This window comes from Sphaeramia orbicularis, chromosome 16 (assembly GCF_902148855.1).
Source record: "Sphaeramia orbicularis chromosome 16, fSphaOr1.1, whole genome shotgun sequence".
Classification (NCBI taxonomy): Eukaryota; Metazoa; Chordata; class Actinopteri; order Kurtiformes; family Apogonidae; genus Sphaeramia; species Sphaeramia orbicularis.
Genome location: NC_043972.1, coordinates 34,855,879 through 34,872,433, shown reverse-complemented (window position 1 = coordinate 34,872,433; position 16,555 = coordinate 34,855,879). Strand labels below are relative to the sequence as shown.

The following is a 16,555-nucleotide window of genomic DNA, read 5'->3' as shown; positions in this document are numbered from 1 at the left end:
TTAAGTGGCTGAAGCTGGATGGGATTCAAGATTAATTGCGTGTGATGGTTAAAGGGAAAGAAGGGGTGTGGTTTGGATGGAGGGGGGGTGGGGGGTGATCCGCTCGCGAGAACAGAGGCTGTGGCTGTGGACGTCGGAGATGTTCACGCTCACACGGACTGGGATGTTAGAGCACCCGTCGAGATGGAGACCTTCATCCATCTTTACCTCCATCTGATCGTGAGTGAAGCTTCCTTTTATTCTCCTCGTGCATGTTTTGTATTTGTATATATATATATATATATATATATATATATATATATATATATATATATATATATATATATATATTAACATGAATCCGCTCGGTCGAGTCTGGTGATGAAAATCCCATATTCCCAAACGGAGCCTGCGTAGATAAAAAAAAATAAAAATAAAAATAAAACATGCAATCCCCTTGTTAACGGTGATATTTCCCGTTGCATCTTATTATTGTCATCTGTTTTTACACCAAATCTAAATATCTCTGGTAATATTTGGGTTACATTGAGGGCGGATGGGCCTGAGCACCAGGGCGATGCGGCTGGAGGTACCCCCTCCTCCCCATCCTCCTCCTCACCGTCTCCATCAGCTCAGTGGGATCAATAAATGTAGAAGGTAAATACTGAACACTAGAGGCTTAGATTACAGGTGATGATCTGCTGTTTTTGCTTTTATTTCAAGGCTTATCGTGGGTTTTAATGGCCATTCTGACGAGGGCCCAATGTAAGCAAGCACTAAAGTGATTTACATTCCTCAGTGATGTGAAGGGCACTGTGCAGGAATATATGAGCAATAGCCTTCGGTAGATGGGCTTTAAAAGGCAGATTCAGTGTTGCTTGGTGCTACTGCCTGATTATTTCATGCTCCAGTTAAATTTGCCCTATGTTCTGTCATTGCTGTAAGTAAAACGTCATTTTTCTGAGATCTGGATCTTGTTGCCTGTTGTCAGCTTGAAAGGATGGACTGGCACAGATGGAGACAGAACGACAACTGTAAACTCATGACTATCAGTACTCAGTGAGCCAGAACATAACAGATGATGGACAATGACAGTAGGCTATAAATTAGCAGACAATTATTAACATGGTGATCATTTCATGTGATATGTGTGTGGGTGTTTGCATTTGAATTGAGAGATTGAAGGAACTGAGGAAATTATTCTGAAAAATGTAGAGAAAACTGGCATACAGCTGATGTGACACACCTAATATTTAATATTCCAACCTTTACTTTTCAGTGACAGTCAAAATTATGGCACAGTTTGAGTGCTGTGGGGGAAAAAAAACAACGCATTTTCAAAACAGTTATTTTTAAAGAGAATCTCTGTAAAGATGTCACATTATTTTTCTGATTTGACAACATCTATTTGACAGAGAACAGAGTAAGACTACATGTGTGTTCATATTACTACTGTGCCCTCCCAGGATGTGGGCTGTGATAATTATAAAACGGAAAGCCCAAAAGCAGAGTTTTAATGATAATCGGCCAAACTTCAAAGACTTAAACCTAATATGAGAACGTGTAGAGGAAGAAAATAATGTTTGATGAGCAGAGTTTGCTCCTAGTCGTTATTCACTGTGGGTCTTCTTTGATGTTACAGGATCTTGGGAATGAAGCCAAGATGTGACCGTCACGGCGTGTCATAGTTTGGATCTTTCCAGCTTTTACAACACTTGTTTCTATAGCAACAGAAGTATCATAGTATCCTGAAAGCCCCATTCCCACAATGCAGTCCTCTAGCTGCTCCTCTCAGCCTCTAAAGCCACGCCGTTTTGACACCACCAGACGGACCGTAGCAGGACCAAAGTCTCATGGCCCTGGTTTACAGAAAGAGGATAAAAACATGAATACAATCACCACTTCCTCCCCACGTCGGGCAACTAAAGGCCCCTCAGCACCTTCCAGAACCAGAGGGGGAGCACAGCCTCGAGCTCCGCTGTACCAGTCCAGAGTGAACTCACAAAAACAGGCATCTGCCGTCTCCAAATCGGCTAAGCCCAAACCCAAAAGTGGTCAGGCGGCGGCAGCAACCCAAAATGCACCTGCACCCGCTCCTCCTGTGCTTCCCTCTGTTCTGCCTCTCGACCCAAATTGTAACGAACCCAGTTTGCCATGCTTGTGCTGCGATGGGCGCTCCCCTCAGGACAACAACAGTATGTTCAATCATAACCACAACAATAATAACACAATCTCTCTCAGACAGCAAATGCAGCTTCCGCCTCCTCCGGCCCCAGTGCCTGAGAAGCAGAATGAAGCAGGGGCCAAGGCCCGGTCTGAGCCTCCATCACAGGCCCAGCTGGAGCTCTCTGCCTGCAAAGATGTCAGTGTGGAAAATGAGGAGAAGAGCACTGATCTTGACAACAAGAAAAATGTAAAACTAGAAGAAGATGATGATGAGGAGAGCAGTGGAGATGTTGATATTGATGATGATGATGAAGAGGAGGCTGACAATGATGACGACGATGACGATGATGATGATGACACCCTGGTCCCCTCATGTTGTGACTGCCCCCCCTCTCTCCTGGAGTTCTCACTCTCCTCTTCTACCTCCTCTTCATCGTCCACTTCCATCAGCTCCTGCTCTGATCTGGAGTCTGACTGTGCGGATCAGCCCACTTCCATCTGCTCTTCCCTTGACCAAGAGAGTCTATCTTTCACTCTGTCTCCCAAAGATCGCTGTCCTCAGCAAGCCCCTCCAGCTCGTTCACCTCCATCCCTTCCTCTTAGTTGCAATCCCTTCTCTGTAACGTCACACTCCCCCATTCCCCCATGCTCCCCAGATGAGGGCTACCCCTCTGCCCTCGACTCCCCATCTCCTGACTATTTAGGAGTCAAAGGTGATTCAGAGGTCACTAAACTTGGCTTACTTGACTTCCTTGAATCAGTTGGGGAGTTTGGTAAAATGGAACGTTTCAGCCAGGTCATCCAAGTGGCACGTTGGGATCTGGAAGGAGAGCAGCACTGGGATGTTCTGAGGGATCGTCTAGATCATCTGGATCGTTTGGAAAAAGTGAACAGGGAAGTAAAACTAGCACACATCGCCAGACTGCATGAGAAAGGGTTTGATCTTGGCGATCTGGAAGAACAGGACCTCTCAGATATCATGGATGAAATGGGAAACATTGACATACCCTGGAAGTTGTATAAAAGTCGCAGAGAAGAAATGGAAGACTCACAGGAGTTTTCCGATGCTGGGGTTGACCTCACTGCTCCATCAGATTGTGATGATCCTCTTGTTCCAGATTCCCTCACCCCGTCCCCTGCAGAGCCACCACCAAGACCCCCCAAACCACCTGCACGTCATGCAAGCGTGAGCTCTGACCTTCACACCTACATCAATATCAGCAGGGAGACCACCTCAATGGCTGTCTCCACCTCCCCTACACCCACATTGTCGACTTTCTCCCTGAACTCCTCATCTCCTACATTCACTACCTTCAGGTGTGAGAAGCCCTTACCCCTATCTCCTCCATCCATACCTCCTCTACCGGCCTCAAAGCCTGTTCCATATCTCACCCTCTACACAGCTCCCTCTCCACCCCCAGCTATCCCTACCCCAACCCCTCCCATACCTCCTCCTCGGAGGCGACACCTTGCTAGGAAGGAAGCACAACGTCTTGCTGCTCTTCAAGCTGAACAGGAAAAGACCCCTCTTTCCCTTCCACCTCCTACCACACGTCCCCCACCTCTACCTCCTCCACCTGTCATCTCAGTCTCATCTATGTCATCTCCCCCTGCCATACCACCACCACCAGCTTTGCCTCCTCCCCCGTCCTTCCACGCTCTGGATGTAGAGATTCGGAAGCTGTTGATGCTTGCTGGGTTGACTCAAGCTGAGCTCCTCAAACTCAGCCCAGAGCTCGGTGTCTGTGTTGGGGGGCTGGAGGATGAGGAGGATGCTGGTGTCACATCCAGATCTGGAGAGCCACATGAGTTCAGAATAAAAGACCGGCAGCAGGAGAAGGAATATGACACAGCGATAATAGTCAGGGATGGATGGAGCAGCAGGAGCAAATTGGATGGAGATCGAAGAGTAGATATACTTGGAGAAGCTGAAGAAAACAAAAAGAAAGAGGAAAGCAAAGACACACAAAGAACCACATCATTTAGTGAGATGGCAAGGAGAAGGAAGCGGAACAATGGTCTGACATCTGAACCTTACTACAGCACTGGTCTAAGCAATACACAAGAATTAAAAGCAAATAGACTGAGCTATGAGACTTTACATTATTCTGCTGAGTTACTTGATTCACCTCCCCCTCCTCCTCCTCCACGCCCCTTACCCCCAATCCCACCATGTTTGCCACCCCCCAAAGTCAGCACTCTCCCTGCCAACTCTGCACAACCTGAGCGCTTTGATTGGCTCATAGCATTTACACCTGACTGTGAGGCTCCACCACAGCCCCTTCCCCAGGATTTAAGAAAGTCCCATACAGAACCCCCAAAGAAGAGTGGCTCCTCAGGGTCATCTCCAGGGTCAGCTCCAAAAGTCACAACCTTCAAAGAGCTGCGTTTTCGCAACAAGAGTGCATCGCCTCCAACAAAAGTGATCACTGAGCCTGATCCTGACCCCACAGTCATAACACCTGATCCAGATATACTCTACAACCTGAAGTGGAGAAGGGAGAAGGTGGGTAGCGACGGCAACCAGTGGGAGTACACCTCCCAGGCCCAGGCCTTCTTCATGCAGCCACCGCCCGCCCTCACCTCAATGGCTGCTCTGAAGGAAATGCTACAGAGGGCTGACGAGGAGGGTGGACAACTAGAACTGTGCCCGTCACAGAAGATTGGCTCATCTGTCAGTGACAGCAGCTTGTGGACCATGGGCAGGGAATGGGAATATGAAGAATTTAAGAGGGAGGAAAAGGAAATGAAAGAAGAAGAAGATCAAGAAGAAGGAGAAGAAGAGGTGGAGGTGAGAGGACGAGCTGATGGAGGAAGGACTTTTGAATCAAGAACTACAGGTGAGCATTTAGCATTGAAAGGTGTAGTAAATATTTGTATACTTAGAGTAGATAGAGCTTTATTGATCCTTTATTGATTTTTAAAAAAATTTGGGCAGAGCCCTCAAAGTCCTGAGGCCTCTGCCCCAATTTTTTTTTATTCACCTGTATGTATTTGTTTGTTTCTGTGTACATACACATAGGAGAAAATGAATACATAAAAGTAGCACAGTTCTAATTTGGATGGCACAACAAATTCTGGATTGCCAGATGATGCAGAGAAACAGACGGGTAAAAACAGACGCACAGTCAGCTTGTTTCCTTCCTCAGTGATGCACAAACAATATCCTTGGACAGTGCATTGGAAAAAAGAGGGGGATGAAAATATAGGCTCATTTTTAGAAATGATGTATGAAACAAGGGGGAAGAGAAGGAGGATGAGTATGAGTCACAGTTCAGGATGATGCACGATGACGGTTAACTGATGATGAGGGATAAACAGAGAGTGATTTCAGACAGGGAGGAAACAAAGCAGTGAAAGCTGGAAAGGGAACATGAACACGATTAAGAGATGGAAGGATAAAAGCAAAAGAGAATGAGGGTAATATGAGGAGAAAGGAGAGATTGGAAACTTTCCAGCCAGTATTTCCTGTACTGGATGTCAGACTGTGATGTCATCACTGTCTAAATGAATAATTCATCCACTCAAAAGACCAATGAGAGGAGGATTATATAGTGACCACTTTCTACCCTTGCTTACCTCCTTTCCTTTTTCTCTATGTTTACAGTTCCCTCTTGCTTTCACTTTTCTTTCTGTTTGCCAGGAAGCTGTCACATCACTCTCTGACTCTCTCATTTTGGTTTCCACCAGCAGGAGATGTATATGTGCTTTTCTCTTGCTGTCTATCTTGCCTCCTCACCCCACCCTGACTCCCTAGAGTGGGAGAGATAGCTCAGATCAAGTTACTTATCTCATACAATGCTGCAGTAGGCAACATAAAAACCGAGGATTACATGGTAGTGTCTAAAACAGTAAGATACTCGTTTGTTTTTAATCTCTCATCTTCTCCCAAAGGCAAATGACAGCTAATTCTGAAGCTATTTCTAATCATAAGGATAAAATGATAGCAGAGTTGATGAAGTTTGCCAACAAATCATCTATATTAGGTCTTTCTCACAGCAGACATTTTGACTAATTATGGCAGAAAATACACAGGTTTTCCTTTAGTTTATAATGGCTGCTATCAACAAAGGTACATTGGTTCCAGCTCTTTAGTTTGTGCATGGTGCCTTTCTGGCACGGCTTTCTAGGACACTGAAATGGAACAGATTCATCATTAATATTACTAGCATCACCTGTTTTTCCTGCTGCAAGAAGCCAAATTATGTGCTGTGAAGAGGTCCGTAAGCTGTAGCAGTGAGACCCCGTGTATATACCTTTAAGAGCCAAAAGGGGTGGATCTTGGTGCATGGACCAATTGCTGACAGCCAGTGTCAGAAAAATAGGAAGTATCATGTGTTGGTAATACTTCAAAGACAGCTCAAGTCTAACCAAGGTATGGTTGTTTTCCAGCTTGTTTTGACTCTGGTAGTTTAGCAGTTTGTCAGAGGTAATAAGAGTGTAGTAAAACTGTGTCCAGACAAACGGATAGATAGACAGACAGACAGACAGAGTGATTGAGCAAGATCGGAAAGACATGTCTGTTAACTGACTCAGCATTACTGTACTGTAGGCTGTACTGGTGGAGAGGAAGCAGAGAGAGGGAGAAAACAAATACAGAGAACAAAGAGAGAGAAGGTGATCCAGAGGTGATGATGGAACGCACTGCAGTAAAGTGTCAGCTGCATCCAACTATTAAATATTCATCCTAAACATTCTTGACTTGGAAAACAAGAATGAAGCAGACAGTGAAACCAAATCCCTTGAGGAAATTTGTATCATGCACCTTAGACCACATTAGAATATGAGTGTTAATGATTGATGGTGTAATGTTAGGCTGATTGACAGATTGAGTATCTACTGTACAGCTATCAGAGTGTTTAACTCTTACAGTCATGGTATCATTTCCTGTTCTGTCCAACCCTCCTCAATAAAAGACTGTGCACTTCATAAATCAACTCCATTGACTCTCATACTCTGTCAATGTGTAACTGTCAATCAGCTGTTTTGACTGGTTTAAATGCTGCATTAATGCATGGTGTTACATGATAATGATTTCTGCTGGAATACATTCATGAATGTGCATTTTCTCTCAACAGACACTAACATTTTCTGCATCTCTCTCTCTTTCCCATTTATTTGCCACATTTTTTTTACAATCTTCTTTGTTTTTTTCCTCACCTATCTATCCCATTCTGTTGTTTGTCCATGATTCTGCTTTGCTCCCTCATATCACTTTGCTTGTGCGCCCGCCCTCTTCATCTTCGCTCCTGCACCTTACAATTTTTGGCCTTTTTTCCCTTGCTAAAAAACAGTTTCCTCCCCCCCGTTGTCCCTTGCCCAGTCCTCCCAACCCTATTTCCTCCACTCTGCGCTCCCTTCCTATCGTCCAGGCTTTTGTAACCCCTATCCCGTTGCAGATCCCAGACCCTACAGCCATGAAGGCAGAACGTCCTCAGACAAACACGCCAACACACAGTGGGCTCCTGATGCCAGCTCAGCTTTTATCCACAGAGATGATTCCAGTACTGATATAAGCTGTGGGTTTAACTCGGAATCCCTGGCTGATTTTGGTGTGGACTCTTTTCATAATTATGAGAATTACTTTAAACCAAATCCCCAATTGGCATACAAACATATCAATGATTCCAAAACCAATCACAGAGACTTTGTGTCTGACTCCATCTGTAATTTTGACTCACTCTACTGCAGTGATTCAGAGAAGCAGAAGACACACTCTGCATCGAGCACACCTATTAGTGACACTATTGATGCTCCATGTTGCACCACCCCATATAAAAACATTGATGTCATGATGACGTACTCAAATAGTATCAGCGCTGTGGATTCGCTTTGTTCGAGCAGCACAGAAAAGCACTCAAACACAGACCACAACAGCAACAAGTCCAGGACATCCAAAGAGCTTCCTCCCCTCCCCACTTATTACCTGTACCACCCTAAGAACTGCCCTCTGCATAGGGGTGCTCCACCTCGGCTCTCCCCTATTGGAGCACTCTCCCCTCCCCAGCGCTCTGGAGCCCCCCCTCCTGGTGCGGCTGGTTCTTGCCTCAGCTCCCCGCTTTTCCCCCGGTCACACACCTTGCCTGCCCTTGCTGCTCCCCTTTACTATCCAAACCTCTACCCTCCAGTCCCACCCAGAGCTCCCCCCTTACCCCCAAAACTCTACCAGGCTACTCCGCAGTCACGTGTGGCGAGTAAGACTTCTCTCTCTCTTCTCTCTCCCTACGTCTCTTTCTTCGTTTCACATCCTGCTTGCATGCATGTCTGTCTGTCTGTTTCTGTCTTTAATCGCTCCTGTCGATATGGTGGCTCTCACACCTTTGTCACTTTTTTAACCCAGGGGATTTGCAGATTTGAAAGAACTGAGTAACTGAAGCTGGTTTATGTATCAGAAGACAGCTCCCTGCAGGTCATCTGATACATCTTATCTACACTGTCCTTTCAAATCTGCAAAAAGCCTTCAGAAGGGTAACAGCTGTTCCTGTCAGAGGGTGTCTACAGTCACTCTCATCACTCTCTTTCTCTTTGTCTCCGTCTGTCCTTGTGTCTGTCTTGTCTGGTGTGTCCATGTAGTTTCTGTTGTCTGTTTCTTTTTGCACGTTGTGTTGAAGTGGACACTGCATTTCACGCAATATATGATGTTATTAAGGACTATTGTGTCACTTCACCTTTTTGTGTGCATTTAGGAAGAATCAAAGTATTTAAGATCCACAGCAACCTGTTCATTATGATAATGTCTGCATTTATATAACTTGGTTATATAAATGTGTTTATGCAGATATCAAACAGTATGCAACACATGCTCTTTGCACATATGTTTGATTGTATCTGACTTATATAATTGTTCCCCCAGGCTCTGCAATTACCTTTTATACATTAATAAGTATTTGTGAGCGTGAATGAGTATTTTTGTGTCTGTAAGTGAGTCTTGAGTGTGGCATTAATGAATGGGATGCTGTTTATCCTCACTGTAGACAAAAAGTCCTCTTTACAGATCCAGATGTGACTAGCTCACTACAGTAAACCAACATTAGAGGATGCTCTGTATGTCATCAGTAGTACCATCTGCTTCTATCTGCCTACTCCAGTGCTTCATTGCTTAACCGCTTCTACTACTAATAATAATATTTTTAAGTTCTGGTATTATAGCTTTGTTTATTATCTGTGCCTTTTGTCTCTCTCTCATACCACTTAATAATTTGTGTTCTACTTTCAGCTGTTCGCAGTGTCTCTTTTGCTGGATCTGTACAGAGAGGAGAGACATCCTGGATGGGCGAAGATGTGAAGCATCCAATGAGAGGTCTTGGCCTGTCCTCTCTATGCCTGCAGGAAAAGAGAGGTGTGAATGCACATTTGTTGTTCTGTGTGAGTGTTCACTAGATCAGCTGTGCATTTTTATTTTCTAACACAGTTGCTGTTGTTCTACCCTCCAGCTCTGGTCAGTGCGGTTAGTGTGGCAGTGGAAGCCATCTTGGCCCAATTCAGTTCTTCTCGAACAGTAGTTCAGAAGGTCAGTCAGCTAAATTTGTCCCATTGTTTGTTTTTTTCCTTGGCTTTCTGATCTAGTTTTGTTTAAATGTGAAAAAGTGCCCCATTTCAACATGTAGCACTCTAAAGTTCACATGTACGCAGGTAGTTTTTGTGTTCATGGAAAAATCATGTCAACATAAACATACAAAAAGTCTTGTGGGTATTTTGCAGTAATTAAAAGTAGATTCTGAAATTATCAAAAGCCAAAAGCTCAGTTTCCCTAAATAAATATCTTCACCCTAGAACGAGTTTTCCAAAAGATACAGTTTCAGTGGCAGTGTTTGTGTTAAGACAAAAGGCCAAAAAGAGGAGCAAATAAACATACCTGTGCAGATATGAACGACCCCATCTTTTTTTATCATAATGTGAAAAAATATTTTGTGTCTATTTGTTGTTCTCTCTGGAGATGCTTTTCATTTTTTCTTGTTCTCACTCTATTTATATTTGTCTCTCTGTTAGAAAAATATTTCTAGATAACTCAGGACAATACTAACTCTAAATCCCCTCTCCCTCTAATAATGTCCTGTCACATTACTACAACCCTAATCAACTCCCACCTCTCGTGTATGTGTCCTATTTAATTTTCCCTCTCTGTTTAATCATCCTCTTGGATCTCATTGTCTGTCTTTCCCCATCACTTCTTTTTTACCCCCACTTACCCCACCATGCTCTTCATCTCCCCTCCCTCCTCTCCCCTCCTTTCTTCAGACCTTATCAGGAGATAGCACTATAAATCCATCTCTGGGCCGTCTCGTGCTGCAGTGTCTCTGCCCCGCCCTGCACAGCTTGCTGACCGATGGCCTAAAACCCTACCAGAGTGACCTGATTGCAGGCAGGAGGCCAAATTCAGCCTGGAGCCTTGTCCAGGCTTCAACCAGACCAGGTATCACACAGAGAAACACAAGAAAATTAACATGAATAGATTTTGATTTAAGAACATGTATTGGATCCAAGTGCTGGAAACTTGATAATAATGATCCTAGGACTTTGTTTTCCTTCCAGTTTCCCACACATCCATCGATATGTGCTGATTTTAGTGTCTAAAATGCTGAATAAAGTGAACAACAGGATAGAGATATTGATTGGCTTATGAGTGCCAGAGCTGCACTGCAATTTTTGACTCACCTCACTACGTTTTAATCTTCATCACCATCTACTTCTCCCTCTCTTGATACAAATCTCCTCCAATTTTCTCATTCTATTTGTCAAGGCCTTAAAACACAAGCCCTGTTCAACCTACAAGTTCGAGTTGGAGAGCTGCCTCAGCTCAAGCAGAGCAAACACAGGTTCAACGCGTTCCTCCTTGGCCTACTTAAGTGAGTAAATCTACTATTCATGCCTTGTCTTCACAGGGAGCTTGATGAACATCCATCTCAAACACACCATTTAGAAATATCTGCTTTCTCTGCATGTATCATCATCCTCTTTTCCTTTTCCTTTTAGCACCAAGCATCTTGATTTCTGGCTGTCTCACCTTCAGTCCAGCAGAGGTAAGTTTCTCCTACTTTTGTCTCATGTTAAGTCAAGTCAAAGTTAATTATCACTAAATGTGTCACAAAGAAATGCACATAAAATTTAAGAATGACATATAAAACTTATGAAACAAAATTTGAGGTGAATCACATATGAAACAAAAAATTCAGATTTAAAATGCTGGAAACTAAATACAACAAATAAAAAATCCACATGTAAAAATCCTCTACATCTAAACATAAAAAAGCACATGTAAAATGTAAGGGCATGTAATACATATTGTATATGTAACCTGCAGTTATCTCCTCATGACTGAAGGCAGAAGTGCATAATTGTGTTTTGAGTTTACTCTTAAATAAGATATCTTAACTGGTCTCTTGAATCTGAAGACGGATCCATAGCAGAAGAGTGTTATCATTAAATGACTTTTTTTAAAGTTGTAATATTGTGGACAGAGTCCACCAGGCACATGTGGAGGAATAGGGATGATAGTGTGAGCCTATGTAATATTTTATAAGTTAAGATGAGTATCTTGAAATCAGATCTTGCATAAAGGTTGTCAGTGTAATGAAGACTGGTCTGAGTTAACGTTGTGATCATGTAAATAACAGTGGTTTCTCTTTCTGTCAGATGTATTGGAGACATACTACCATCCCTCATCCTTTATGCGTCTGTCATCGACTGCTTGCCAGCCTCTGTTTGAGGAGCTGCTTCTCTTGCTGCAGCCCCTGAGCCTGCTGACCTTTAACCTCGACCTACTCTTCCAGCACCACCATTTAGAGCCTGACAGTCAAAGTCCAGAGATCCCCAGCCCACCATGTCAGGATGCAGGATTTCAGGTTTCAACAAAGGGAACTGAATCTATGATCATGGGATGTAAATATATGGAAAGTCTCTCAGAAGTAGACTTTGGAAGTCCAGATTTTCAAGCTGCTAAAGATGTAAAATCATCACCACTGTCAAATCCAAAGAATGGAGAGCCAGCAGAGTCAACAAATGGCAATGCTGCACCTGTAAAGGCTTCTGTCCCTCTTGAGCAGACCAGTCCACAGCTGCTGTGGGTGCAGGAGAAGGAAATTGGAGCTTTACCTCCTCCTGATGTTGAGGAGGACAGCCTTACACAGCAGGCAGGACAGGTAGACACCTCTACATGTACAGTGTTTGTATTCATTTAGCATTTTGAGGAACTAGAATTCTATTGTGTTTTTTTAATTTAGGTGATCCAGCAGGGATGGGGAGCTGTGATGCGCTGGGGAGGCCGACTGAGCCAGAACCTGGCTGAGCTGAGCCTGGCTGCAGGGAAGAAGGAGGAGATGAAGACAGATCAGCCTGATCTTCAGTCCCAGGCTGGGAGTGACTTTGCTCCAGTCAGCGGTGGTGCTCAGGTTCCCTGGGGTCTTGGGCGGCTTTTTGGAGCCTCTAAAAACCCCAACAGCCCGACAGGTCACCCACCACCAACCAGGTCAGCTGATAAACATTCAGTATTCATGTATGTATGCTGTTCTGTTGAATGTCATTGATATAGTTAACTATATGAATAAATTACAGGAATGGTGACGGTCCCTTGTCACTCTACCCTGTTTGTTTACATTTCTTTGTACTTTTCTTCATTTTTGTCTAGACGCCCCTCACAATGGTTGGCTCCGGGTGTCACAGCGCTGACCCGCATGGTGAGCAGCAGCTCTGTGCCAGTAATCAGAAGGATGCCAGAGCTGCACAGGGACAGTGACCCCGAGTCAGACAAAGAGGCTGAAACACTAGAGATGAAGGACAAACCAAGACCACTCAGGTACAACAGGATAATTGATTGTAATGATAACAGACAAGACCTTTTTATCATTCAATGCTGCAGATTGATCAGTTAATGTCTGTATTTTATATGTATTTACTCTTATCTCATCATACATTACCATTACAGTATAACACAATGCCTAAGTAACTAAAGAAGAACAAAAATTCCTAGAAAGGCAAATAGACTTGGAGTTTATTCCCTATGCTGTCATGTCAGTTTCACAAAGATGAAACAATGTGTAAAAACTGCATAGACTTTAAGTTTAGTGCCTATTTAACACATACTGAATTAAACTTCCATATTCCATGTGACATGAGTTTTAATAAAAATGTTGGTGTTTGGTGCCACTGTATCAATATGTATTGTAAGAAGTACTGACATTTTTCCACCTCTATTAACAAAACTACAGTGGTGCTACAATACAACTTCAGCCAGATTCATGTAAGATTTAAATGAGAATTATTTAAGTTTTTAGTCATTTTAAAGAAACTCCAAGTTATTACACATTTTAGCTTGTGGGTGTGTAGAATTGTCATGTCTGGGATTTAAAAACAGGGATTTGTCCATTTATGATTCGCCATTTACATGGAAAAATTTGAAATAATTAAATACTTAAATAACTAGAATTACTAAATCAGCGGATTCATTTTAGAAAGATTCTACAACATTGATTCATCATGTGTTGAGGATGTTGTTGTTGTTGTTTGTGTTTAATGTATAAGTTCATTGTTTTGGCTGAGCAGGTCCTCCCTTACCTTCCTCAGGTCAGTACGAACGCTGTGTGACCACACTGGAACAGGTTCAGAGCTCAGCTTCTCCAAGGGGGAGGAACTTGTGGTTTTAGGAGGCGTTGATCAAGACTGGATTCGCTGTCGTCAGGGAGACAATGAGGGGCTGGTGCCTATTGGGTATACCTCCCTCATCATGTGACTTCAGCACTGTAACTGCTGCATTTAAACAATAAAAAAACAAAATAAAATATATAAATATATATATTTTAGGTGAATAATGAGAGGTTATACTGAGACCCACTACTCTGAAAGGGATACATCACACCAGCTTGGTGCGAGTTTGAGTTGAGTGCATAACACCATCTGTTCCACTTTACGTGCATCAGGAGCATTCTGCCGCCGCTCTCCCTTTATGAACATATGGGAGGTTTTTTTCCCATCGCAGTCCCAGTTTGGTAGCATTGAACTAATGGATTCTAGCAGTAGGAATGCAGCAGATGGTGTAAAATAATGACTCAAGTTAAATGTAGACCATTTCATACTGGAGGACCATTGAAGTATCCCTTTAAATGCCTTTTTCAGTGTTTGGCTTCCTTTTCAGCCACTGATCTGAAGATAATTACAGAGAATTTCTGTAATTTCAACAATAGATTAATGTATTTTCAGATCACTGCTAGTTGCAAGGAGGCAACAGTCGATAGCCTGGATTTAACAACATTAATATCTTAAGTCCTCAGCTGAAAAGATCTTTGGCTTCCAGGTTATCAGGGGGAGAAAGCATGTAAGAGTAGTGGGCCTTTGCTCCTGTTGTATACTGCGTAGTTATCTAGTGTATCGTAGCTGTGTAGATCTGTGTTCTCTTGACCTCTCACCTTCATCGCCTGGTTCATGTGTGTTTGACATGTTTCTGCTAATCTATTTGACTGTATAAATATACATAAAAATACAATATATATAAATATATAGATATATAAATTGAGATTGATTTTACCAAGATAGAATGGTAGATGAACAAGAGAAAGCAGTTAGTGACACACAAGCAGCAGCTTAATACAGTGGCCACATTGAGGAGGTTGAAATGAATGGATCCTTATCTTTACATCTGCTACTTTACACACAAGTGGTTGTTATACATGAAAAAAAACACTGATATGTTTGAGTATGGAATCCTTTATCTTCCCCCTTGTGTGCTTTATGTATTACCATTTGTCTTGACATCATATCCACAGAATTATTAGATTTCGCCTCACAACTTTAATCACTGTATGCATCATGTAATGTGCCATGAATGTTTTGAATGAATGCCAGAAACTATCTATCCCTCCCACACAGTCATAGATAACCTAATATCAGACAACAGCAATCTGTAGCTAATATCTCTTCTTGTCTAAAAATCTCACAGGCCATCATGAGTTGAATTAAAGTCTCATAAAAGTATGCTTAGCTCTTGTTCAACACTATCTGAATCTTAAATTAGTGCAGTGAGATAATCCCTGGTGTCTATAATTCATTACTGCTACTGTAAAGCCTGTAGGTTTGGTGGCTGGTCCAGCTTTTTACATTTATCTTAACCCTTCCTGCCATGTTTGCTGATCATAGTCATTGATATTAATGATAGTGGTGGTAGAAGTGGTAGTGGTGGAAGTGATCTGTTGATTCTAATGCTACCCATAGAAAACCTGTTGCTTTGTGTCATATATTTCTTAGTTGCCCTCTAGTTCTGTATTAATGACTATGCATATATGTTAATGTACCAACAGCTTTTTTGTTAAATGTCATTGTTTTATTTGATGTTCTCATGCACGTTGACACCTGAGTACTCAGTTAATATCAAAGAGTCCACCTGTAACAGGTCAGGACCTCTTTAATTCAGCAGGAAAGTTTCACACTCAAGTATTTTTATCTATCAATCAGGGAAAATTCAGTTCTTAAAAGTTTCCTCATGTTATTGTGCTGATGCCATGTAGCATGAGATTACTGTCATAGTAGCATTCAGTTAAACGTGTGCTTTGAGCACAATAAAATTGCATCCTCACTGTCATCAGATGGTAAATACCTTGGAATAATGTCTGCAGCAGGATAGATAGGTAACAATAAAATATAAAATATGAGTTGACACATGAAACTGTGTTAATGCTGTTTTTTGTTTCTTTGTATATAATCCAAATGTGAAATAATAGTCTAAATCCATTTGTTTGGAAGCTGTTAATTTATTGGATGTTCTATTTATTGATCTTAAGGTTTCAGAAAGGAATCGCTCTCTATCTGGGTTCTGTATGTGCATTTGTGTGAGTGTGCACATGGCAGTGAATGCAGCAGTGAAAGCAGAGATGAGCGTGAGCACATCGATGTGTCTGCACATCCTGCACTTTCACTTGTGTGTGTGTGTGTGTGTGTGTGTGTTAAAGTGTAACAATGACTCCTGTACCTTCCTCTGCCCTCCTCTTCCTCTTCTTTCTCTCTGGTGTCATGTAGCCTATAGACATTTCCCCCCTTTGTCCTACTATTGCATATAGTTCAGTGCCCCTCTAGTGTCAGTCACTGTCCACCTCCTGCATGTGCTTGTTTGTAAATACACCAAATAAAATGAATATAAACCAAAACCATTCAGCTTTTGGACTCATTTCTGTACTGTATAATCAGTTTCATTAATCACCACGTTTAACTAGAAAATGTCTGCGGGATATCTAACTTTGAGAGTATTACTACATAACTAAATTACATGACAGTCACATGACAATGGAAATAAAAAGAGCTCCCTATTTTGTAATTCTTTTGATATCTCCCTAGATACTTCATCCCTTCAATCTCATTGGAGCATTTACTCTGAATTCTCTTTTTTCCACTGTGATCAAAAGATCCCAGGATGCTCTGTGATGCAGTT

At 42.5% G+C, this 16,555-nt stretch overlaps 1 protein-coding gene across 2 annotated transcripts; it reads left to right on the top strand.

Moving 5' to 3' along the window:
- The first annotated feature begins 107 nt into the window (after window positions 1-107).
- Window positions 108-16,274, top strand: rusc1 (RUN and SH3 domain containing 1). 2 transcript variants are annotated; one of them, XM_030157757.1, is made up of 12 exons: window positions 108-219; window positions 1,622-4,985; window positions 7,440-8,339; window positions 9,362-9,484; window positions 9,579-9,655; window positions 10,384-10,558; window positions 10,886-10,991; window positions 11,119-11,165; window positions 11,779-12,284; window positions 12,366-12,610; window positions 12,770-12,937; window positions 13,705-16,274. In XM_030157757.1, the coding sequence occupies exons 2-12, from the start codon at window positions 1,748-1,750 to the stop codon at window positions 13,868-13,870; spliced, it is 5,751 nt and encodes a 1,916-aa protein (XP_030013617.1). In that variant the 5' UTR covers window positions 108-219; window positions 1,622-1,747; the 3' UTR covers window positions 13,871-16,274. The 2 variants fall into 2 exon arrangements, with proteins under 2 accessions (XP_030013617.1, XP_030013618.1); XM_030157758.1 differs by lacking the exon at window positions 7,440-8,339.
- The last annotated feature ends 281 nt before the right edge of the window (window positions 16,275-16,555 follow it).

Coding starts and splice junctions, on each gene's coding strand:
- rusc1 (XM_030157757.1), top strand. CDS start 1,748: ATGCAGTCCTCTAGCTGCTCCTCTCAGCCTCTAAAGCCACGCCGTTTT. Junction 9,485..9,578: donor ATGCCTGCAGGAAAAGAGAG/GTGTGAATGCAC, acceptor TCTACCCTCCAG/CTCTGGTCAGTGCGGTTAGT. Junction 12,611..12,769: donor GGTCACCCACCACCAACCAG/GTCAGCTGATAA, acceptor ATTTTTGTCTAG/ACGCCCCTCACAATGGTTGG.